Source organism: Belonocnema kinseyi, chromosome 3, assembly GCF_010883055.1.
Source record: "Belonocnema kinseyi isolate 2016_QV_RU_SX_M_011 chromosome 3, B_treatae_v1, whole genome shotgun sequence".
Taxonomy (NCBI): domain Eukaryota; kingdom Metazoa; phylum Arthropoda; class Insecta; order Hymenoptera; family Cynipidae; genus Belonocnema; species Belonocnema kinseyi.
Genome location: NC_046659.1, coordinates 88,086,383 through 88,111,682, shown reverse-complemented (window position 1 = coordinate 88,111,682; position 25,300 = coordinate 88,086,383). Strand labels below are relative to the sequence as shown.

The window sequence follows — 25,300 nt, the reverse complement described above, 5'->3', positions numbered from 1 at the left end:
ATCAATCTGAAAAATCTCTATCCCATCCACACACTACTCCTTTCCCCTGCCGAGTGAGTCACGCCTACCCCGAAAGGGAAATGGCTTAATGGTGTAATAGTTAAACTAAAAAAATTATTTATCAACCAATAGCTTTAACTTTTAATAGCTTTTTTCCTATCGCTGTTGATTTTTTTCAACTTTCAAGCCAAAGTGACGAATTTTGAACAAAAAAGTTAATGTTTCATAATTTTTAAAATTCATTTTGAATCTAAAATAGTTGAATTCAAACAAATAAGAAGAATTTTCAACAAAATAGTTAAATCCGCAACTGAAAGAAATTTATTTCAACCACGCAGTTGTACTTATAACCAAAAATATCAACTTTTTTACACGAGAGATGAACTTTCAATGAAGAAAAGTTTTCCCTTTAAAAGAGAAGAAATTCTTAACCCAATTGTTAAATTTGCAAGCCAAAAAGGTGAATTTTCTAGAAGTGTTAAATTTTCTGCCCGAAAACAGAAATTTTTTCACCAGATTGTTGAATTTTCTAACAAAATTAGAGAATTTTATATCAGAGAGACGTATTGCCAACAAAACCATTTAATATTTCATCCGAACAGACAAATTTTATAAAAGACAGTTGAATTTTCAACCAATGAGATGGATCTTCAACTAATCAAATGAATTTTCTACCGAAAAAGACGAATATATATCTTGAAAGTGTATCCCTTCAATTAAAAATTCTTCTTTTTTAGTCTATCCCTTTGAAATTGCAATATTTTTAGTTAAAATCGTAGATGTTTCAAACGTTTTAAATTGAATTTAAATTTCTATAATTTTACTCAAAAGAATATTAATCAAATTAATTTCACTCTAGGAATAATACACAAATGAGTTCGAAGTTATGTTTTTAGTATTATTTATTTATTTAATTATTCGATGGTGATAATATATTTAATAATATAATATAATTAATCAAAGCTTTCTTAATTAAACATATTAATAAAATCCCCAGAAACTTTCACCATAAGGAAATTATTTAACCTTTCATAAGGTTAACTTCACAAATGAAAAAGCAGTTATTTAATTTTACATGTTTGCAAGGAATACAAAAAATTATACATGATAAACTCGTGCAATTGTTTAGGTGCGTATTCCTAGTCGATTGTCAAAAAAAGCGAAATACTTGACTATTATTGAAGACGATCGAAATGTGCTTTTGTTTATCGAAATTGTTAAAATAATTCAAAGTTATTCTGGATTCGAAAAATATGACAACAAGAAGTTAAAAACTGCTACTTTTAATTAACCTTAATTGTACATTAATTTCTATTATATTAAAAAAATCAACGAATTTACACAACTAAACATGAAAAATCATGAATAAATGATTCCTTTTTAATAAGTTTTAATAACATCATAGACAATTTTGTTTGCATTATTTTTGTATAGTTGTTACACTGATTTAGGACCTTTTTTATTGAATATTATAATCTTTGAAATTGAGGCAAACTTAAAAAGATAAATTAAAGAAATTATATGTTAATAAACATACAATTGTGCTTAAAGTATAATAATGTATTACAATTTGCTCTTTATACCTGGAAGCCTTAAAATCGATTTAAAAAAATCTAAAGTCCAAACGGTTGTATCGGGTTTACTTAAAACTAGTTACTTCTAGAAAAAATGCTATTGATCCAGTTTTTTGATAATTAAGTTTTATCCTTAGCAACAAAAAAAAAATTTTGGAGTCTTGCACAAACACTGAATTAAAATATATATAAATATACGTTTATATACTGCCTATTTTAAGATAGTTATCGTGCCAAAAATTAGATCTCTGAAAAAAATTGTTCGCCTATGATTTTAAGAATTACAATAATATTATTGGTGATGTAATTTCAAATAAAAAATTTTTAAACAAACATTTTGAAAGTAAACTTTTCGAAGGATGAAATAGCCAAAGCCGTTTTTCTAAAGAAATTTTTTCTAAACAAATAATTATATTTGAGGATTATTTACTTGGATTGAAAATTAGAAGCAGTAGAGTTGTAGGAAACAAAAAAAAAATTAAACAAAATTCAATTACAAAAAATATTTTCTAAATAATTGATGATATTATTACAATTATAAAATCCATAGCCTGCTTTTTTCCAGTAACCTGATTTTTGGCAAGGAAATTAGGATAAGCAAATATAATGAAATTTACCTGATTAAACAGTTTACACATTTTTTCTTATGAAAGAAAATGTTTTAATTTTTAGTACTTTTTTCAAGTTTTGCCTGGTAACATAAGCAATAAAATTATTCTTAAATTACAAATACGGCTTTCGAAATTTGTTATTAAAACTTTGAGCGGCGCTTGATTTTTTAACTTCATTGTCGACAAATTAAAGAACAATTCTATAAAACTTCTTATATCAATTATTTTTAAATTTTACTTTTCGGGGTATTTATAATACTTATATCTAAGCATCGTGTGTTTTAACAAAGACTTGTTAAAACTTGACTTGTTAAAACGCACGATGCTTAGATATAAGATACTTTGGACATTGACCCATTTTTCAGCATTTTTGTGAGAAAATTATTTTTTATACGCAAATATATTTTCTAATCTAAAATCTTCTGTAAGATCTATGAAAGAACTTTAAATCGAGAGAAAATTAAATTATAGAATTTTTAGGATAAGATAAGATTTTTTCCTTTAACTCTTTTCACAATTAACTGTATAGGGAAAATAAGTTTTCTAAAAATGTAAAATTTTTGTATGTATACAAATATTAAAAAGAGGATAATTGTCAAAAAGGTCTCTTTTACAATTCGTATATAGAACCAAAGTTTGAACTTTATCGGAAAATTACTTTTTTTTAGTTTGGAGAATGTTTACTAAAAAGCAGTTAAATTATTTTTAAATTTTCCGTTGCAATAGGTGCTGAGATATCGATCTACAAGAACACAAGTTTATTGCGAATTTAATCATTTATAACACTAAAACTTGTCGCTAATCTTGTCTTGGTCCAAACTTTCAGAAAATGATGTTATTGATATTTTAAATAAATCATCATTTATTTGTTAAATTAATAAACAACCAACTTTAAAAAATGTAACTTTAATATTCGTTATCTTATATTAGTAAATATATATTTAGTTTTTCCATAGTAAGCGCTATTAAGTATAATATTAATTTATTGTTCAGCATGCTGTCGGTTTTGACGTCATTATATTAGTGAAAGTAATATAAGTAAAAATTAACACAAAATTATGAATTTACTTTAATGTTGGCGCAATATACCCTCTTCATTTGGGATTTTCAATAATTATAATTAATTAATAATTGCCGTGCTCCTGAAGATATGGATTATATATTTTGGTCTTCCTTCCTTCACATGTCGATATTAAAGAAATTTTGCAGCTCATAAAATATATTTCTTAACTAATCTTTTGTTTCCTATTGATTGTTTACAAAGAAAGTATTAAATAAAGTTAGTAAGTTAAGACGAATATTTATTACATATTTATCATATATAAACTACTATAAATATAAAATTATGTAACAATTCATTTAAAAATATCTTCAAATAACAATATTGATTATGCGACTTCTGTTAATGCTGTTTTTGTTGTAAAAGAAAGTGGAAAGACCAAGTTTCCTTTTCGACTCATCGAAATTAGTATAAATCATTTCTTAAAAAACTGTATCAGCACGTCTCAAGTAGCACGTCTGGCTGCTGATACCTATAGCTTACACCCACGTGTGGAGTTCGTTCTGGTATCTCGCTTCATATTTTTATTTATACTCGACCCACATTTTTTTAAAGAAGTAACCAACTATTTATCCAAATTCGCATAATAGCTTGTATCGAAATAACTTTTTCTATGTGTTTGAAGTTTTTTTGTTTACTTAAGAGCAGGGTTGGGTAATTACGATTTTTCAGGATATGGAGTTTTTCCTTAAAGCTAGGGGAAAGGGCTAGACGAAAGACGTGACAAAAAATTATTATATATAAGGGAAAAAATATTAACTACATGCTCATAATTTCATTCAATTTTGTAAAAGTAGATATTAAAAAATTGAAATATCAAGTTTACAAAATCCAAAGAGAAATATCAGAGATGATGATTGAAGATCGCCTATTCATTTAGTCAGCGAAGTATAGCCAAAAAGCGCAAATTTAAAAAAAGGGAAAAATAATTACATATTTTGTCGCTGGCTGTTGTCATTTTATATATTAAATTATCTCTAAAAAATGAGCCTTATAGTTTCGATATTCACGGTACAGAAAAAATCCATTGTATTATTTATTTTTAAAAACAACCCGTCCACTTAAAATCAACATTCATTCCTTTTCTATTCCTTAAAAATAGAAAATAAAGAGATTTGTAGATAGTTGAACAAAATTGATTTCTAGATCTTAGGTCTTAAGGATCAACATCTCGACAAATATAAATTCAGAATCATTTCCCATTTTTTGCATTTGAAGTAAAATGTCTTCATTCATTTTTTGACTGGCTGATGATTATCACATCCATCAGATTCTTTGTATTTTAAAAGTATCCCTCCACTTAAAAGCCATCTCAACCTCGATTAACAGTTAAAAAATTCGTACATACTTTACAAAAAAAATCAAATCAAAAGTTCGCTTTTAGAAGAGGCATAGTTACATGTTTATAGAGTTGATGGAGAACAATATAACAATAATCTTTGGGTTATTGAAATAAGATTCTGCATTTATAAAATTAAGTTCTTATTACTAATTATCAATTAAGAGTATAATAATTGATAATCATTTTTCAATATAAATTAGGAATCAAAAATCCTTTTTCATGTTTGTATTGGAAGTAAAATCGTTACACATTGATTTTTGTTGCAGTGCAAGGAGAGATCACGATGCAGACTTCGCCCACGATACCAACGTAAGTTCCGTTGAACCGCAGTCGTTCTTTGCCTTATCTTACACATTGGTGAATAACCTTTCGTCTGACTGAAAAATTAAGATCCTTAATCTCAGTTGGACGGAAAAAAATATATTCAGAGCGATGAGTAACCTATTTAAAATTCTCCTCAGGTTCACGGGCAGACCAGGTGATCCATCGCCGCCAGTTTTTCAACAGATCTTTAAGAATGCCAGGTTTGCGCAAGGTGGTAATGCCGTATTCGAAGGACGAGTAAGTGGTACTCCAAAACCCTCCGTCTCCTGGACTCACAAGGGGGCACCTCTCTTGGAGTCACAGAAATTTCGGATGACATACAATAGCCAAAGTGGAATAGTTAAGCTACAAATAAATCAAATTGGCCCAGGAGATGAAGGAGAGTACACTTGTAATGCGAAAAATCAATATGGTAATTTTCATCCTAGATAGTTTCACTTTCAGAATATTACAAATGAAAGATGAATATTAAGAAATAAATGGAATTCACTTTTTAGGCGAAGCCATTTGTTCCGTGCACATTCAGCCCGAAGGATTCGGACAACCACCTCAACAACAATTGGGTGGATTCAAAAAGGAATACTCACAAAGTTTTCAGTCAACTGAACAAAAATCTGGAAGTCAAACCTTCCAACAGCGTAGTTACCAACAGTCCACTGAAAATCGAAATTATACAAATGGAACGAATTCTACTTCCATCGAAGACTTTAAGGTCAGTATTTCAAGCGAAAAGAAAATCTATAAAGTTGGACAGACTTCGCTTCTAGTTTTATTAGAAATTGGTGTTTTATGATTTTACAGGTTGACACCTTTGAGTACAGAGTATTGCGAGAAACAGAGTTTAGAGAATCAATCACCCGTCGGTTCATGGGTGAATCTGATTCACAAATATCCACGAACGTTGACCGAACTCTCGGACCGGTTTCTCCTCCTCAAATCACACAAAAGCCCAGAAACTCAAAACTTGCTGAAGGTTCCGATGCAGTTTTCAGCTCCAAAATATCTGGAAATCCGAAGCCAAGGGTATGTAACTAATAAGTAATAAAGCAATACATGTGTGTCACCTCTCTATTTTTATTTTTAATATGATCTATATTTTTCCCAATTTCAGTTAACTTGGTTCAAAAATGGGCAAAGAATCAGTGATTCTCAACGTGTCGAAACGAGCTACTCGAATCAACAAGCCACTTTGAAGGTTCGAGTAGCTCGCCCAGAAGACAGTGGACACTACTCACTTTTGGTAGAAAATCCTCAAGGTTGCACTGTCAGCTCTGCATATCTTGCCATCGAATCTAGCGATCAAGTCGACCAAGCTTATGTTCCAATCCAACAATCTAGAGACGTTCTCAAACAGACATCTCAGACCGAGACTGTTACACAAGAATCTGCTGATAGTGGAAAAGTCCTTGCTCCAAACTTCATCAGGACGTGTGCTGATCGCGATGTTACAGAAGGAAAAATGACAAGGTTTGACTGCAGAGTGACTGGTCGTCCATATCCAGAAGTCACGTGGTACATCAATGGTTATCCTGTTGCCAATGACACAACTCACAAAATATTAGTCAATGAGTCTGGTAATAACTCCCTTATGATCACAAACGTCAGTCGATCTGATTCAGGCATCGTAACGTGCGTTGCTAAAAATAAAGCTGGCGAAACATCTTTCCAATGTAACCTCAACGTCATCGAGAAGGAACAAGTGGTGGCGCCGAAATTTGTAGAACGCTTCACGACTACAAATGTTAAGGAAGGAGAACCAGTAGTCTTCACAGCAAGAGCAGTTGGTACACCAACTCCACGAATCTCTTGGCAGAAGGTTTGTGACCAATTTGAAAATCCAAAAACCAGCAGTGTTTGGGAGAGGTGATCTTCAATTTTATACAGTCATGATTTCAAAATGCTAAACTGATTTTTTAGGACGGCATACCGATAGCGCCGGGCCCCGACGTGCGAATATCGACAGACGGCAGTGGAGCCTCGACATTAGATATACCACGAGCCAAATTCTCAGATGCTGCCTGGTATCAGTGCACAGCTCAGAATGTGGCTGGCTCCACCGCCACCCGAGCCCGACTTTTCGTCGAAACACCGAAAGGAGCAATCCCCGAACCAAGACGCCTCAACTTACCCCGACCGACGAAAGTTATCGAACCAGAGTAAATATTACTCAAATTGTTACGTTTTGGCAATATTTTTTCCAAAATAACTATTTTGATCTTTCGTTCCAGACCCGCACCTGGCCCCGAAGTGATTTACTTGAGACCCGTGGAACGAGCAAAGCCCTATTTACCTCCGCAGGAAGAAGATAGGATTTATCCGCCTCCACGATTCATCATACCCTTACGGGACGTTCATCAACTCGAAGGTGGACGAATTCACTTTGAGGCCAGAATCGAACCGGTGGGCGACCCCACTATGAGGGTGGAGTGGTACGTCAATGGCAGAGCTTTAGTCGCAAGTGAGTATTGTAGATGAAATTATAAGAATAATGCATTTTTCATTGGAAATTTTTAATCCAACATGTTGAACAGGCTCAAGAGCGACTTTCATTTTCCAATTTGGATTTTTGGCCATGGACTTGATTAGTGTTGGGCTACAAGATAGCGGTGAATACCTTTGCCGTGTAGTTAGCTCAACAGGAGTCGCCGAATCTCGCGCCACCCTTAGCGTGACACGTGAGTATGACTGAAGTCCTTAAAGAAGATTACAGAATATATAGGATAAAGGACAGCTTCTAAGATTGCTATCGTATTACCTATTTTCAGCTCGCGCGACGATTGAGCAAACTAGTCAACACCCCGACAGTCTTCGTTATATTCAGCAACTCGAGGATTACAGCAAGTACCAAAGGCAGGAGAGCGTGGAGGAGACCTCTTCACAGCGGCCAGTCTTCATCCGACCACTCCAGGATCTAGGCGAACTTCAGGAGGGACGCAATGCTCATTTTGAAGCTCAGCTGACTCCTGTCAGTGACCCTACGATGAAAGTGGAGTGGTATAAGGATGGAAGACCCATCACAGCCAGTAAGTTCTATCTTTTATTACTGCATACTCATCAAAAGTTTATGCACAATATATTCTAATTTTGCTTTCACTTTCCAAGGTTCAAGAATCACAACCATCTTCAACTTCGGATACGTCTCGCTAAATATATTGCACCTACGAAGTGAAGATGCAGGTTCTTATACCGTCAGGGCTGTGAATCGATTGGGAGAGGCCATCAGCTCAGCGACTCTTCGTGTTTTTGGTACGCAAAACCAATCAAATTTTTTTTGTAGGTCAAATCTGAAATATTAGTCCCAATTATTTAATTTAAAATCTTAAAATTGCAGCACGTACTAACGTAACTGCCGATCTAGGCATCCCCGAACAGCAAAAGTATATAGAAGCTGCCGATCAGTTGGAAGCTTATCATCAGGCTATGCAACAGAAGTACGTTCACGAACAGCCTGAACCTACAAGCCCACCGGAATTTAAGTCACCTATTAAGGATCAAAATAATATTAGAGAAGGTGGTTTCGCCCACTTCGAAGCTCGACTAGAGCCAGTCGGAGATTCTGATCTCCGTGTTGAGTGGCTCAAGGATGGTCGTCCCGTAGAAGCTAGTAGGTTGACTCTCAGCAGATTCTAATATTAAGTGCAAGAATAGTGTATTAAAATATTATGATCTTACTTTTAGGTTCAAGAATCACAACTTTCTTTAACTTTGGCTACGTTGCTTTGACAATTAAGTTCGTCACAATTCACGACGTGGGTGTATACACATGTCGTGCCTACAACAGAGTTGGTGAAGCACGCACTACAGCACAATTAAGTGTCATCAGCAAAAACGACATTATTTATGATAGCCAAAATCCAACGGGTTTACAAAAAATTCAAAACTTGGAGGACTCGAGCCGATACACCCGGCGGGTAGAAGAAGAAACGCAAGTGTCTCAAGCACCTCGTTTCTTGGGTCCACTTAAAGGTACAAATAAGATTGTGGAAGGTCAAAGGGCCCATTTCGAAGCCCGTGTTGAACCACAGAGTGACCTAACTATGAAAATTGAGTGGTACCACAACGGAAGACCTATTACTGCTGCAAATAGGATACAAACTTACCACGATTTTGGATATGTTGCAATCGATGTTTTACAAGTCCGCCCTGAAGATGCGGGTACATACACTGTTGTGGCAAGAAATACTTTAGGAGAAGCTCAACTTTCTGCCAGCATGGTAGTTGAGAGTAAGTATATTTAGTTGAATAATCCGAAAGTTTATTTTAGTTAGCTTCGTGATAATTATTTGACTCTTTCATTTTTCCACAGCACGATCTAGCATCGACACAAGTAGTATGCACCATGGTGCCTACGAGAAGACTCAGAGATTCGAAGACTCGAAGTTTGTTGAACCACAATATCACATCGAAGAAATATCAAAATCTAAACCAATCTTCGTTCAACCTCTAAGCGATCCAAAACCAGTCAGCGAAGGCAAGAACATTCACTTGGAATGCCGCCTGGAACCAATGGGAGATCCTACTATGAGAGTAGAGTGGTTCCAAAATGGAAGACCTGTCACTGTCGGTTCAAGATTTAGGACATACTATGATTTTGGTTACGTTGCTCTAGATATTGTACATGCAAGTCTCCTAGACTCTGGTGAATATACCGTTCGAGCAACCAATCATCTTGGATCAGCTCATACATCTTCCTGCGTTCGAGTTATTGGAAAATCGGGTATTCTTACTGACACACAAAATGAGCAGTCACTCGAGCAAATTCAAATGCTAGAAGATTCTTCTAAATATAGAAGAACGCAACAGGAGGAAGTAACTGTAATGCAACCACCTCAGTTCTCAAGACCATTACACAACATCGAGACAGTCGAACTTACCAATGTTCATCTGGAATGCCGTTTGCAACCTGTAGGTGACGCAAGCATGAGAGTTGACTGGTTTGTTAATGGAAGACCCGTCAAAACTGGACATCGCTTCCGACCATCTTATGAATTTGATTACGTCGCTTTGGACATCCTAGGAGTTTATCCTGAGGATTCAGGAGTTTACACATGCCAGGCCAGCAATCAACTTGGCGAAACAGTCACATCTTGTTCGGTTCGTGTACATGCCAAGAAAGATCTTCTCCTAGAGTCCCAACACCCTGAAGGACTTGAACGGATTCAGTACCTTGAAGATTCTTCCAGATACAAAAGAAATGAACTCGTCGATGAAGTTGTTAACGTCAAACCGAAGTTCGTCACAAAACCGAAAAACCAAGAAAATCTTAGAGAGGGACAACATGCACATTTCGAATGCAAACTCGAACCTGTTACCGATTCCAATCTGAAAGTAGAGTGGTTCAAAAATGGTCGTCCAGTCACGATAGGTATTAAACTATTTCAAAATTTGTTTAAAATTATAATAATAGGTTTACTAAACATACTTAACACAATATTTTCCAGGACACCGCTTCCGTCCCATTCATGACTTTGGCTATGTCGCCCTGGACGTAATCGACTTAATTGCAGAAGATACCGGAACCTATACCTGCCGAGCAGTTAACCTTGTTGGAAGTGACGAAGTTAACTGCGCTTTAAGTTGCAAATCAACTGCGCAAATTTTAACTAATACTCAGAATGAAATGGGTTTAGAGCAAATTAGTTATCTAGAGGATCGATCAAAGTATCATCGTAGAGAAGATGTTGAAGAAACTACAACTCAAGCTCCAATATTCACGACTTCCCTGAACAATGTGGAGATTAAGGAAGGTCAAAGAGCGCACTTTGAATGTCGGCTAATTCCGGTTTCTGATGCTTCAATGAAGGTGGAATGGTTCCACAACAATACACCCGTTAAGGCTGGTTCCCGATTTATTGAAACTAACAGTTTCGGATTCGTTGCCTTGGACATCATGTATGCCTATCCGGAAGATGCAGGAACTTATACTTGTCGTGCCAAGAATGCAATTGGTGAAGCTATGACATCGGCAACGGCTGACGTGCACTGTAGGTTCAAATACTGAAACATATGAGACTTATTACAATAACTAGAAATAATATAATAATAATTTGTTTTCTTTTCAGCTAAAAAATCAATTTACATGGAGACTCAAAACGAAAACGCTCTCCAAAGACTTCGCCATTTGGAAGATTCATCTCGCTACCAGCGAAAGGCAGTACAAGAAGAGTCTGTCTCACAAGCTCCCGTTTTTACCATGCCTATCAAGGATCTCAGAGTTGCTGAAAATCAAGCCGCTCATTTCGAAGCTCGCGTCATTCCAGTAGGGGATGCTAAACTCAAAGTGGAATGGTTGCGAAATGGTGTCCCAATTTTAGCATGTAAGCATTGTACCTCTAAATACCTCCAGTTTAAGAAATACTTAATATACTTCATTTTAAAAATTTTCTATTATGCACAGCTAACCGCGTGACAACAATGCACGACTTTGGATACGTTGCCCTCAACATGAAATATGTTAATCCGGAAGACTCTGGTACATACACCTGCCGCGCTATAAACGATCTTGGCGAAGCAGTAACATCAGCTACACTCTTTGTTCAGTGTAAGTATCATCGGCATGTTATAAATTAAGGTTACATTATTTTTTTCCTATGAATTTTTGATACAGCGCAGTACACTACGTTTTTTGCTTACACGATACTTTTATCATGCACCTACAGCCAAAGCCGCCCTACAATTTGATTCCCAACACGAAGGCTCTTTAGCCAAACTCCAAGCTTTGGAGGACTCTAGCAAATATCAACGTCGCGAAGAAGAAGATGTAGTAGTTAAAGAAAAACCTTCGTTTACCGTCCAATTGAATGGACCTAAAAATTTGGTCGAAGGTCAAAGCGCACATTATGAGTGTCGTATTGAGCCCTATCCTGATGCAAACATGAAGGTGGAGTGGTTCCATAACGATAAACCACTTTCCACTGGACACAGATACAGAACAGCTTGCGATTTTGGTTTCGCGGCTTTAGACGTTCTCTCAGTTTACGCTGAGGATTCTGGCACCTACACGTGTAAAGCTACAAACAAACTTGGCTCTGCTACCAGCTCCATCAATCTTGACGTAAAATGTAAGTAGATCATTAACAAACATGAATTACACCTTAAACTTTCTTTTAAAAATTAAAGAGTATGCTATACTAGGTAATTTGGCAATAATGTACTCTTCTCATTCTTTAGCACGTGCTTCCATTATCCAAGAAACTCAACACGAAGGTGCTCTTAAAAAGATCCAGTACTTGGAAGATGATTCTCGCTACAAGAGAGTTGATCAAGAAGATGTTGTGATCGCAGAAAAACCTAAATTCGGAAGACCTTTGAAAAATATTGAACATCTTCCAGAAGGAAAGAGTGCTCATTTGGAAGCTACCTTGACACCTGTAAATGATCCAACCATGGTGGTTGAATGGTACAGAGATGGCAGACCAATTCCACAAGGTCACAAATTTAAAACCACTTACGATTTTGGTTTTGTCGCCCTTGACATTCTCTATGCTTACCCAGAAGATTCTGGTACTTACATGTGCAAAGCTAGGAATGCTGCAGGTGAAGCAGTTACTACATGTGTCATCTCTGTCGATTGTGAGTATAGTAAATTATCTTTAATCAATTTTACCTGTATCTCGCTGCTCATAAAAACAAATTGTTTGCAGACGTGCAAATTAATCAAAAATATGATTTATTTCTAACAGCCAAGCAAGGATTATGTCTTGACACTCTGGATGCTCAGCGATTACAGAAGATTCGAGAACTAGAAACTGTTGAAGTGAAAAAAGAAGTCGAGATGGAAGTTGTTCATCAGAAACCCGTCTTCTTAACACCTTTGAATAATCTTGATCTTGTCAAGGAAGCCGAGCATGCTCACCTGGAATGCAGAGTCGAACCCATCAACGACGCCAATCTGAAAATAGAATGGTATCTATTAGAGAATACTTTCTTAAATTTCTAATATTGGTTGAAATATCTAACTTGGTTTAAGAGACTACAAAAAATCCCTTGATTCTAATTCTGAATTCACTTTATAGGTTCGTGAACGGCAAAGCAGTCAAAACTGGACATCGATACCGTAAAACTCATGATTTCGGTTACGTTGCTCTTGATATTCTATATGCCTATCCTGAAGACTCTGGTACTTACATGTGCAAGGCTACAAATCTCGCTGGTGAAGCTGTAAATACTTGCACCATTAAAGTAGGATGTAAGTATTTTCGTTGAATTTGAACTTTAGCAAAAAACCCTGGAAACTTGTGCACATCCCTTTCCCGCTTTGCGTTTTCCTATCGATTTATTAAAGACTGAATTGCCACAAACTTATGATGACAGACTGCTGCAAATGTCTTCGCACTCCATTCGACGAAAGAGAAAGTCCCCATATTATAAAACGAGAGGATCGTTTCACAGAAATTATTGTAGAATACAAGGCAATGGCAACTATAAAGATCTTACATACAGATATTTTTTCGCAATCAGCATAACCAGCTCTTATGTATAGTGCAATAAAGAAGATTTAGTATTTCCGAATCTTTGTATTAATCCATCGCTTTTAGATATATGAGGATTTGCTTTCTTGGCATCAAAACACGTAACTCCCCTCTCCATAAATTAGCATCTTCTCTTCACAGTGATACGATAAATATAGAGAAAATTTTCTAAACTATTTTTGGTTTCAGCGCGGCGAAGTATACTTGTGGACACTCAACATCCTGATGGACTTGAGAAAATCAGAGAGTTGGAGGCACAAGGCCATCCGGCTCGTTTGGAAGTAGATGAACCACCCGTTACTCCACCAAGATTCACTACAGAACTTAGAGTATGTGCTTTTTATATATTTCTTTTGTTCAAGTTCCAATCAATAGCTTTTATCTAACACAAAAATGTATTTTGTTTGACAGGGAACTACTGAAATTTACGAAGGACAAACAGCGCATTTTGAGTGCCAAGTCGAACCTCTGCATGATGCTAATTTGCGAATCGAATTCTTTCACAATGGCAAACCGCTTCCATCGGCATCTCGTTTCCACGTCACCTTTGATTTTGGTTACTTGGCTCTTGATATTGGACATGCTGTTCCTGAAGATGCAGGACAATATTCTGTACGCGCTATTAATAACCTTGGACAGTGTACTTCATCAATCGAACTCAAGGTCATTCCACGAGAAAACATAATTATGGATTCTCAGCGACCCGAGGGTATGGACAAGATTCGTGAACTTGAATCTCAACAGCCATGGAAGAGACCTGATGTTCCAGAACCACAAACTAGACAACGTCCAGTCTTTACTCAGCCTCTGCAGAACATCGATGCTATTTCAGAAGGACAGACAGCCCACTTTGAGTGTCGATTGATTCCAGTGGGAGACCCAACTTTGAAGGTTGAATGGTTCAGAAATGAGACTCCTCTTGAAAACAGTTCTAGAATCTCGAAAGTGCATGACTTTGGATTCGTATCTTTGGACATATCTCATGTTCGTGAAAATGACGAAGGTGTCTACATGTGCCGAGCATCCAATCCATTAGGTGAAGCTGTAACAACTGCCTCTATGAAAATCCAAACTAAATCTAGCATTCAATTGGAAAGCCATCATCCTGAGGCTCAACAGAAGATTGCACGACTCGAAGCCGACAAAGGGCCAAGCCGTCCTGACGAACCCGAAAGAGTATTTGACAAACCAATATTTACTCAATTATTGACCGGTCCTACAGACTTATGGGAAGGTCAAGTAGCTCATTATGAATGCAGAGTTGTACCTGTTGGAGATGCTAGTTTACGATTTGAGTGGTATGTTAATGGAGTCGAACTCAAGATGGGATCCCGTTTCCATGTCAACCATGACTTCGGATTCGTTACTTTGAACATCATGAAGGTCATTGCCGAGGATTCAGGAGTTTACTCTTGCAAAGCGATCAACAAATCAGGAGAGGCTGTTTCTTCCATATCCCTAAAAGTAAAGGCTCGTTCTGCTATTTCTGGTGATTCAATTCAACCCGATGCATGGCAGAAGATCCAATTAAAGGAAGCTGAAATGAACAAAGTTCCTGATATGTTTGTCGATATTACTCCTCAACAAGCTCCTGTCTTTACGACTCATCTCAAGAGCTTTGACAAATTAGTTGAAGGACAACATGTTTACTTAGAAGCTCAAGTAGAACCAAGAGCAGATCCAAATTTACGCGTCGAATGGTTTAAGAATGGTATTTCTCTTCAAACTGGAACTAGATTGCGCAGTACTTTTGATTTCGGTCTTGTTACGCTTTCAATCAACAGTCTCAGGGATGATGACTCCGCAATTTATACCTGCAAAGCTACCAATTTGCTTGGGGAAGCTGTTTCTACATGCAGTCTGAAAATCGCAGACAAACATTGGCTAATAGGTGATACTTTACATCCCGATGCTCTTCCAAAGATTGATGCCTTAGAGCAACCACATACAACAACGAGGGAAGAAGTTGAACCTACTTATGAAGAACCAGTCTTTATCAGCCACTTGAATAATGTCGAATGTATCGAAGGAGACAATGTGCACTTTGAATGCAATGTTGAGCCATCCAAAGATCCAACTATGAAAATTGAATGGTTCTTGAATGGAAAACCGTTACCAATTGGTGCAAGATACAAGTCGACCTACGATTTTGGATATCTCGCTTTGGATCTTAATCATGCATATGAAGAAGATTCTGGTTTAATAACTGTCAAGGCTACCAATTCTAAAGGAACAGCACAAACAACTGGTACACTTAAATGTACAAGCAAACAAAGTATATACCTCCAAACTCAACATCCTCAAGGAGAAGCTGGTCTCGAGAAAGTAAAGGAAGTCGAGGATGCTTATTTGTCGAAATCTGTGAGGCCAGATTCTGGTCCAGAACATGAATATCCAAAACCCATTTGGATTGTACCTCTTAAGCCTGAATTCAAACTCGGTGAATCCGAGCCACTTCATTTGGAAGCACAAGTTGAACCTAAAGATGATCCTAATCTTAAGATTGAGTGGTATTTCAATAGTAAGGCCTTAGAGCATGGTTCAAGATTTAAAATGACCAGTGATTTTGGGTTTGTCACCTTGGACTTAACCGATGCATATGATCGTGACTCTGGTATCTACACATGCAAAGCTTATAATAAAGCTGGTGAAGCATTTACATCTACTACAATCTACTGTTCAACAAAAGAAAACATAATCGAGAGATCGCAACATCCTAAAGGAATAGAGGGATTAGAAGCCATACAAGATTTAGAAGAGTCACTCAAACGAGAAGATGGCACTGCCCCTGAAAGTGATGAAGGACATCCTCCAGTTTTCACTTCGCAGTTCGAGAACTTGACTAACCTCTCAGAAGGTGAAATAGCACATTTTGAGGCATCTCTAACTCCAACTGGTGACCAAACAATGGTCGTAGAATGGTTTTACAATGGAAAATCTTTAGAGGCCAGTCATAGAACAAGAACAGTTTATGCATTCGGCATGGTAGTTTTGGAAGTTCTAGGTACTAAGATTGAAGATTCTGGAACTTACTCTTGCAAGGCGACTAACAAATGGGGACAAGCTGAAATTAGCGTAAATCTTGAATGTGTGGATAAATCCAAGGGACAGAAACCCAAATTCACCAGCCAGATTCAATCTTTGGAAGGCCTTAAGGATGGACAATCAGCTCATTTCGAATGCACACTGGTGCCTGTAGGTGACCCGAACATGAAGGTCGAATGGTTCCACAACGGACAACCACTGCGACACTCTTCTCGGTTCAAGATGGTGTCTGACTTTGGTTTCGTTGTAATGGATATTGCAGGTGTAATGTCCCATGATACTGGCGAATACGTCTGCAAAGCTAGTAATAAATTTGGAGAAGACTTTACCAAAGCTACAATCAAATGCTTTGGAAAAGGTGGCGTCTACTCCGACTCTCTTCAACCAGATTCCCTTGCCCGCATTCGTGAACTAGAAAGTTATACCGGAGAACAGCAGTCAACACAGGCTGCATCTGTTGCCGAAGCACCTAAATTTATCACCCAAATATCTGACATCACAAAATTAGTTGAGGGCCAGTCTGCTCACTTTGAAGCCAGATTGACTCCGATTACCGACCCTGACCTTAAGGTGGAATGGTATTACAATGGCAAAAAATTACCACATGGTCATCGCTACAGAACTTTCCACGATTTTGGTATTGTTATTCTTGACATTTTGTATTGTTATGAAGAGAACTCTGGAGTTTATGAATGTAGAGCAGTCAATAAGTATGGAGAAGATACTACCAAAGCAACTCTTAGGTGTTTATCTAAAGCTAATCTTATTCTTGAATCACAATTGCCAAAAGGAATGGAAGGCGGTCTTGAGAAGATCCAAACTCTCGAAGATTCCATGATACGCACAAAGGATGAAAGAACAGTTCAAGAAACTGGAAAAGCTCCGATGTTCACGGTTCCTCTTAGCAATCTTGATGGCCTTCGAGAAGGTGAAAGTGCTCACTTTGAAGCTCGTCTCATTCCCACGGACGATCCAAAATTAAAGGTAAATTTGGTTTAGAAAGATTTATCAATAATATTTTTTATTCTTTATTAATGTGTAATTTATCCTTTATTCATTCCAGGTCGAATGGTTCTGGAATAGCAAACCTCTTCGAACTGGATCTAGATTCCGCACATTCTGTGACTTTGGATTTGTTATTTTGGAAATATCTCCGATTTATCCAGAGGACTCAGGAGAATATAGCTGTCGTGCAACAAATGAATACGGCGAAGCAGTAACAACTTGCTCCATGAAGTGTACAGGAAAGAGGAATATAATTCTCGAATCTCAACTTCCTAAAGGAATGGAAGGAACAATTGGCAAAATTGCAGAGCTGGAAGGACTTGGTAACGAACCTGGACAACTAAGTCCAGATGATGACACCGGAAAGCCACCTGAATTCATCACCTCTCCATCAGATCTGACTTTATCTGAAAATTGCCTTGCTCACTTCGAATGCAGACTTCAACCTGTGAATGATTCCAGCATGCGTGTTGAGTGGTTCCACAATGGAAAGGCTTTACTGGCTGGTTCTAGAGTGAAAACAATTCACGACTTTGGTTTTGTAATTTTGGAAGTTGCTAACTGCTACCAACGAGATTCTGGATTATACACCTGCAAAGCTACCAACCGACATGGAGAAGCAACAGTATCTTGTAAGCTTCAAGTACGAGGCCGTCAAGGTATCATTCTTGAGCCACAGCTTCCAAGTAACTTTAAAACAGGAACAGAAAGTATCCAGAAGCTGGAAGAATCATTGTACAAACGGGATGAGATTATGACCGAGGAAGAGGCTCCAAACCCACCAAGTTTCACTGTAGAGTTGAAAGACATTGAAGTTGAAGAATCTGGTCCAGCTCACTTTGATTGCCGAGTTGAACCCAAGAACGATTCATCGATGCGCATTGACTGGTTCCACAATGGCAGACCATTCGCTACAGGATCACGTGTCCATCAAATCAATGATTTTGGTTTTATCTCTTTAGATCTATCTTACACGTATGCCAGAGACAGTGGTGAATACGTATGCAGAGCTACCAACAAGTGGGGTTCAGCTACGACCAAAGCTACTATTACTTGCTTATGTGAGAACAAACTCAGCATTCTTTTATTAGGAAAATATTTAACAGCCTTAGCCTAATTTTCCTATATTTATTTTCTAGCCAAGAAAACGATCGACTTTGACTCCCAGCTGCCAACTGGTATGAGTGGAGAGAAACTAAAGGAATTAGAACGTGGCCCCGTCACCGAAGCACCAGCAGCAGAACCTCCGCGTCAACCTCCACGATTTATTACTCAAATTCAATCAGCCACAGTTGAAGAATCTGAGCCGGTTAGATTTGAATGTCGGGTTGAACCAAAAGATGATCCAAACTTGCGTATTGAATGGTACAGAAACGGAAAGGTTATTCCAGCAGGTCATAGATACAGAACAACATATGACATGGGATTCGTTTTGATGGAAATTTTGTATGTATATGCCGAAGATTCAGGAGAATACATTTGCAAAGCTATTAACGATCTTGGAGAAGACACTACTAGAGCATCTGTCTCTTGTAAACGTAAGTAATATTCACTTAAAACTAAGATGTTTAAATATTAAACTTTCTCTAATTTTCGTCTAATCTTCATATTTATTGTTTCAGAATTACCGAATATCATTCTGCAAAACCAAGTACCAAAAGGCATGAAAAAATCTGAAGCTCTAATGCAAATGGAAGCAACTATTAAAAAATATACATCAGAGGTGCATCTTACAGAAGATGATCTGTACGATGCTGACAAGAAGCAACCACCAAGATTTGTCACACAGATCGAAAACAAAACTGAGCTTGTTGAGATGAACGATACTAAATTTGAGTGCCAACTTGCGCCTGTAGGAGATCCCAACATGAAGGTGGAATGGTTCTTTAATGGCAAACCACTACCTCACAAAAACAGATTCACGCCAATTTATGACTTCGGTTACGTTGCCATGAACTTTGGATGGGTTTATCCTGAAGACAGTGGCGAATACCTTTGCAGAGCAACCAATCTTTATGGAACGGATGAGACAAGAGCTGCTATTAAAACAGCCGGAAAGCCTGGTATTATCTACGAATCTCAGTTACCAAAGGGAATGAAGAGTATTGAAATGATCCGAGAAATGGAAGCTGCCTGGCAAGTGTAAGTACTTAGGCCATCCAAAGCTTTTTTAATAGAGAATTGGAAATACATTTAACGTTTATATTAAATATAATTTACAGCGTTCCGGAAGAAGAAAGTGAAGAAGAAAAGGTGCGAGCACCTCCAGCCTTTGTGAGCAAACCGGAACCTGTTACAGTCGAAGAAAGTGATTCGTCCAGATTCTGTTGTCGTGTTACAGGTCATCCAAGACCACGTGTTATGTGGTTAATCAATGGACACACTGTTGTCAATGTAAGTTTAATAAAAATTCTTAAAAATACAACAATCTTCTTTCAAATACTGAATGCAAGAAACTAATCGAAATCAACTTTTTTTTCTAAACTAGGGCTCTCGTTATAAATTAACATACGACGGAATGTACCATCTTGATATTCCCAAAACAAGACAGTACGATCACGGAAAGATTGAAGTGGTAGCCAGGAGTTCAGTTGGTGAAGCACGTACGGAAACAACTCTAACTGTAAAACCACGCAGCGATGACTACCGTGGGGTACTTAAAAACTCGCCGAGACGTAAGTATCTGGAATCAGCAAAAACTGAAAAGGTTTATCTCAATTCGTTAGCAGGATGTTTATCTTATAAGGTTGTTTTCAGTTTCAAATTACATTTTTTTTCTCCTATTTGTTGTATAAATGGGTAAGAATTTAGTATCTAAGTATAAATCAAATAATAATGGCATCCTGCTGCGAAAAAAACGTCAATTTAAATTTAAAAAATCTCTAAATTAGGAAAAACATTGGCACAGTTACATTAGTACACAAAATACGAGTTATAGAAAATATTCGATTCAGTATTTCAACATACATAACGATGCGACACATACATTCTATTCGAGCACAAAAATACTCAAAATCATTTCCACGCTACCGTGTCCTAGTATCTATAAATGCTCCAAGTTCCTTTTTCCTTTCTTTCTCTCGAATTCCTATCGATAGCTTCTTCCACCGCTCAATGTGCTGCAGCAATGGGAGTTCAGAAATTGGCCCACGAAATTCGAGAAATTGACAAAACGCACGCACATGGACTGTATATATGTAGAACGACAATATCATCGTACGTCCTAGTTTTCTCGTATACCTCGAGGAAAAATTGGCTTCAGGTATGGTTATAGAAATCACCATTGCATTGTATCATTGTTCACCATGTCTATTAATTGGTAAATATTTCCTTTTTCATATTCAGCCTCTAGTGTTTGAACACAGACCAATATAAATTTTTTTTCACTTTGACATTTCTAATCTATTATGTTATCTGGAATTTTGTACATCCCATCTCAAATTTGGAGAACACCAAGCCCCTTGCCTACCGAGTCGGGCTGGACCATTTCAAGACAATGGAAAGCACTTTGAAAGCATCTCATCTTTGATATCATTTTTTCATTCGTAAACGTCCTGAAAGAAAGATCTCTCTACACAGACGTTATAAAATGAAACTTTTTTATGTTCCCTCTACATTTCCTCCCATATCCTGCTTTTCCATAAAAAGTTCTTTGAAAATTGATTGAAGAGCCAAATTATGTGTTTATTATTGCATCACGAATGAAGTGTTGTGTCGTAATGACCCTATTTTTTTACAAAATTGTTTATTTCTCTATTTATAGTACCGTATCTTTCATGAATATTGTAAAGAAGCATGAGTCGGTATTTGTGTCAAAATCTATATTAACCTAGTATTTTAGAGATCAGCCTTTAATGTCTATTTATCTCTAGCGTGGTACGATTCTGATCTCACCCAATACCAGTCGGAACGCCAGGATACAGAACTCGAACGTGTCTTCGATGAGCGCCATCAAACTGTATCTCAAGGTGTTAATATCGCTACTGAACACTTGGGACAAAAGATGATAAAAGAGCCTGAAACTGATTGGCAGAAATCAGTCAAGACTAAAAAGAATGAGGATTATTACAATAAGCTGATGGACTTGGAGGAATCCCAAGTGCTGAAGGAAACAAGGCTTAGGGAGCAATCTCATCAGTTTGCCGTTCCAGGTGATAAAGTCGTTAATAACTCGATGGCTAAAGGAATGGCACAAAAATATCAAGAGAACTTGTAAGTTTACTTTTGAGTTCTGGCGTCTAGCAATACTGATATTAATTTAACAGCATCTCTTAAACAAAATATTCTTATTATCATGCTTAATTTCAGGGAAACTCAACCACAAGAGGCAGTAGAACCACCTCCCAAAGTTGTCAGGAAACCATTTACTACTGAAGTAGAGATTGACACCGAGCGTTTGAAAGGTTCAGGAAGGTATCCCCCAGAACCTTCTGAATCTTCTGTTCATGGACGCGAAGTTCACGTAGCAAAACAAAGGCAAATTCAGAAAGAAACCAAAGGAGATCTTGAGATTACAAGGAAGATAACAGCAACTGAGACAACCGAAATGGAACACAAAGCCAAAACTCAGGAAAGAGTGGTTCAAGGTCAAGTGAAACCGGCAGTACCGCCAGTCTTTACTAAGAAAATACAACCATGCAGAGCCTTTGAACAAGAGCAAGCTAAATTTGAAGTTGAATTTGATGGAGATCCATTACCGGCTATCAAGTGGTACCGTGAAGATTTCCCGATCACAAACTCCGCTGACCTTCAGATTTACACTTTTAGTACAAAATCAGTTCTGATTGTTCGTCAAGTCTTCATGGAAGACTCTGGTGTATTCTCAGTTATCGCTGAAAATCGTGGAGGGAAAGCTAAATGCAGTGCAAATCTTGTTGTTGAAGAGAGAAGAAGACAACCAGGAAGAGGAGGTGTTGTACCACCCAGTTTTATTTCCACCATTCAGAGTAACACTGTCACAAGTGGTCAGTTAGCACGATTTGACGCCAAAGTTGCTGGAACGAAACCTATTGATGTTTATTGGTTAAAGGTAGGTTTAGGAAAAAAAGGTTTTGGTATAATGTTCCACATGTGATTAGACTAATCCTTAATTTAATAATTTTCTTTATTACAGAATGGAAAAAAAATTGTTGCTGATATTCGTTACAAGACCCTAGAGGAGGATAATACATACACGCTTCTGATTCTTGAAAGTGTTCCAGAAGATACTGGAAAATACGAGTGCGTAGCATTGAACAGTGCAGGAGAGGCACGTTGTGATGCTGAGTGTACAGTTCGTGGACCCCAATCATCTGCCAAAACAGCAAAGCCATCGACCCCTGGCGTGGAGAAAGCACCAACTGTTGCCGAACCGCTTAGGGATCAAACTATAAAGGAAGGAACCTCTGTTGCCTTTGCTTGTCGAATCACAGGAAAGCCAACTCCTACTATTCAATGGAAAAAAGGAGATAAGGTAAATTTAATTTTCTGAAACAATCCACTTTATACCTGGGAAACAATCGTTAATGAAAATAATTATTTTCTGAATGTATCATTGCGGATGTACCAGGTTTACCCTAGTTTATATAACATTAAAATATACAAACATCAATTATGCTTAAAAAATGTTATGTTCAACAGGTTATCAAACCATCAAAATACTTTCAAATGCAAAAGGAAGTTGATCTCTGTACTTTAAGAATTTCTGAGGCATTCCCTGAGGATGAAGGCGTTTATAAATGCATTGCTAAGAATCCTGCAGGAGAAGTAACCACATCTGCGAACCTCAGGGTACTCGGTATGTATTCTTTTTCATCAATTTTTTCACGCAATTTCGCTTTTAATATTCTAAGGAAACATAATTTTTAATATTTTTTTAATTTAGTACAACAAATAATAAATTGGAGACCTTATAGTAGCAATATATGATTTAGGATGAGGGAAAATAGGAAACAAACTTTGAAGTTTGCAACTTTTTTATATTGGGCACTAAAAGTGAAACGTTTAAACGTTTTTCAAATTCCCTTTTAAACTTTCGTATATTTTCACGTTTCTAGTCTCCTTACTTAGTCCTGAATCTGTCCTTAGGATGCTAATGTCTGTATAATTGGTAGTCCAAAGACGTTTGATGTACATAAGACGTCATTAAGACGTCTTTGAGATATCAATTGGACTGACATTGCCATCCTGAGGACGTCTTAGAATGACAATGTCTTTTCCCACTGGGTAATTCATTAAAAAGCAAAAATTTATTTATATATTGTTGCTTTCTCAAATTGTTTCTAATTAATTTTTTAATCATTACAGCACCTGATACTGCAGACGTTCTACCAAAATTGACACCACTTAAGGATCAAATTGTACTAGAAGGTCAACCAGCTCAGTTTAAGACTCAAGTGACTCCACCAAAAGTTAAGCCCACTATCCAATGGTACCGTGAAGGTGCTCTCATTCCACAGTCGCCAGATTTCCAGGTAAGATAAAAGGGCTATTATATCATTTTAATCGACTCAAACTTATATTATATTATATGCAAGAAATAGCATTGTACAATTTAATTAGTTATTCAAGTTTTTGAATTTTTTTTTAAAGATTTATGTTAACTTAAATAAGGCAATCTTACCATAATATCTATTAGTAATGATACTAAGTCTTTTATGAATTTAACTTTTAATCTGAATTTAACCACTAGTTTTATGAATGTTATTATCTTATATATAAAAATGGGCATCTTTCTGTTCGCAGATGATTCATGAAGGAAACAATGCAGTACTGCTGATCGCGACGACCTATGAAGAGGACACTGGTACCTTCACCTGTCGAGCAACGACTTCAGCTGGCACTGTAGAAACATCAGCCAAGCTCATCGTCAAAAGTAAGAACTGAATTCAAATTAACTCGCTAATTCAGTCTCGAATGTAATATCTGCTCTTAAAATTTGTCCCAACATCCCGGTTCTTTTTTAATGGAACCGGTAGTGAGGGTAAAGAGCTAAATACCAATCCCTTCATCGCATTGCCATTTTCTGCGATCTACCGTGGTGTAGCGATTCGCCGCTTTCTTAATATAAGTCTCTTGTTTTATCCTAATGACTGGAGTGAGCCGGGAAGTTTTCACTAACACATTCGTTTAAGTAGTACAGCACATGTTGCAAGAACGGCAAGTAGCTTAGAGCAAACGGTTAAAATCCCTGAGCGGCATAATTATACAACGAAGGTGGTGCTAAATGATCTCTCGATGCGAATACAAACGAATGCATCCTCTTATTTTAAAACCTTGTGAAATACAAAAACATGACATACTCTTGAAGGCAAATTTTCATAACATGAGGTGCACAATCAGCAAAACATAGCGAGACTTTAAATTACCTTCAGCTGTACGTCCTTTGTATTTTCAAGGTCAATGATGCAATCGAACGAAAAAAAAATTGGGCAAGCGAGAAAAAATTCTCGAGATATGAACGAATTATTAAAAATTGTTACATTCGATGTGAATGACAGAAACTCAGAATAAAGCTTCCAACAAATGAAGTACATATGTACACAAGATATATTTCACACTTTATTATACTGTATAGTCACACTCGCATACTTAGTTAAACCCCTTATCGTCTAACGTTTACTAATTATTTATTATTGTACAATGGAAAGTCTAATAAAAAGTATTGCAAATACCACAGTTTAGTTTGTTATCCGACAAGGTCTCTCTTGGACATCACTAGCAATTTCTTCATTTAATTAAAAGACTATCTAAATCTGAATAAGCGTCTTTTGATCATAATCAAGAAGTGCATTGCACAAGATTCGTGTCTCTCTAAATCAAAGGGCTGTCTTGTTAAGTGGTCTTTCAAGTCCATTTAATTTGTACAATTCATAGAATTGGCACGTAAA

General features: G+C 36.9%; 1 protein-coding gene across 1 annotated transcript in view; it reads left to right on the top strand.

Annotated features, from left to right (window-relative positions):
* Positions 1-25,083, top strand: part of LOC117168780 (titin) — a 35,866-nt gene extending 10,783 nt beyond the window's left edge. The window contains exons 2-34 of the mRNA XM_033354568.1: positions 4,854-4,896; positions 5,049-5,323; positions 5,409-5,623; positions 5,713-5,934; positions 6,023-6,727; positions 6,829-7,067; positions 7,140-7,369; positions 7,443-7,586; positions 7,677-7,934; positions 8,014-8,157; positions 8,243-8,515; positions 8,590-9,135; positions 9,218-10,276; positions 10,353-10,895; positions 10,974-11,228; positions 11,309-11,452; positions 11,571-11,972; positions 12,082-12,483; positions 12,594-12,816; positions 12,927-13,099; positions 13,572-13,711; positions 13,794-17,411; positions 17,491-18,493; positions 18,572-18,970; positions 19,055-19,574; positions 19,655-19,826; positions 19,921-20,107; positions 21,305-21,644; positions 21,741-22,461; positions 22,546-22,884; positions 23,052-23,208; positions 23,718-23,884; positions 24,156-25,083. Coding sequence (XP_033210459.1) covers positions 4,854-4,896; positions 5,049-5,323; positions 5,409-5,623; positions 5,713-5,934; positions 6,023-6,727; positions 6,829-7,067; positions 7,140-7,369; positions 7,443-7,586; positions 7,677-7,934; positions 8,014-8,157; positions 8,243-8,515; positions 8,590-9,135; positions 9,218-10,276; positions 10,353-10,895; positions 10,974-11,228; positions 11,309-11,452; positions 11,571-11,972; positions 12,082-12,483; positions 12,594-12,816; positions 12,927-13,099; positions 13,572-13,711; positions 13,794-17,411; positions 17,491-18,493; positions 18,572-18,970; positions 19,055-19,574; positions 19,655-19,826; positions 19,921-20,107; positions 21,305-21,644; positions 21,741-22,461; positions 22,546-22,884; positions 23,052-23,208; positions 23,718-23,884; positions 24,156-24,296 — 14,399 coding nt within the window. The 3' untranslated portion in view covers positions 24,297-25,083. The remainder of the gene's footprint in view (positions 1-4,853; positions 4,897-5,048; positions 5,324-5,408; positions 5,624-5,712; positions 5,935-6,022; positions 6,728-6,828; positions 7,068-7,139; positions 7,370-7,442; positions 7,587-7,676; positions 7,935-8,013; positions 8,158-8,242; positions 8,516-8,589; positions 9,136-9,217; positions 10,277-10,352; positions 10,896-10,973; positions 11,229-11,308; positions 11,453-11,570; positions 11,973-12,081; positions 12,484-12,593; positions 12,817-12,926; positions 13,100-13,571; positions 13,712-13,793; positions 17,412-17,490; positions 18,494-18,571; positions 18,971-19,054; positions 19,575-19,654; positions 19,827-19,920; positions 20,108-21,304; positions 21,645-21,740; positions 22,462-22,545; positions 22,885-23,051; positions 23,209-23,717; positions 23,885-24,155) is intronic.
* The last annotated feature ends 217 nt before the right edge of the window (positions 25,084-25,300 follow it).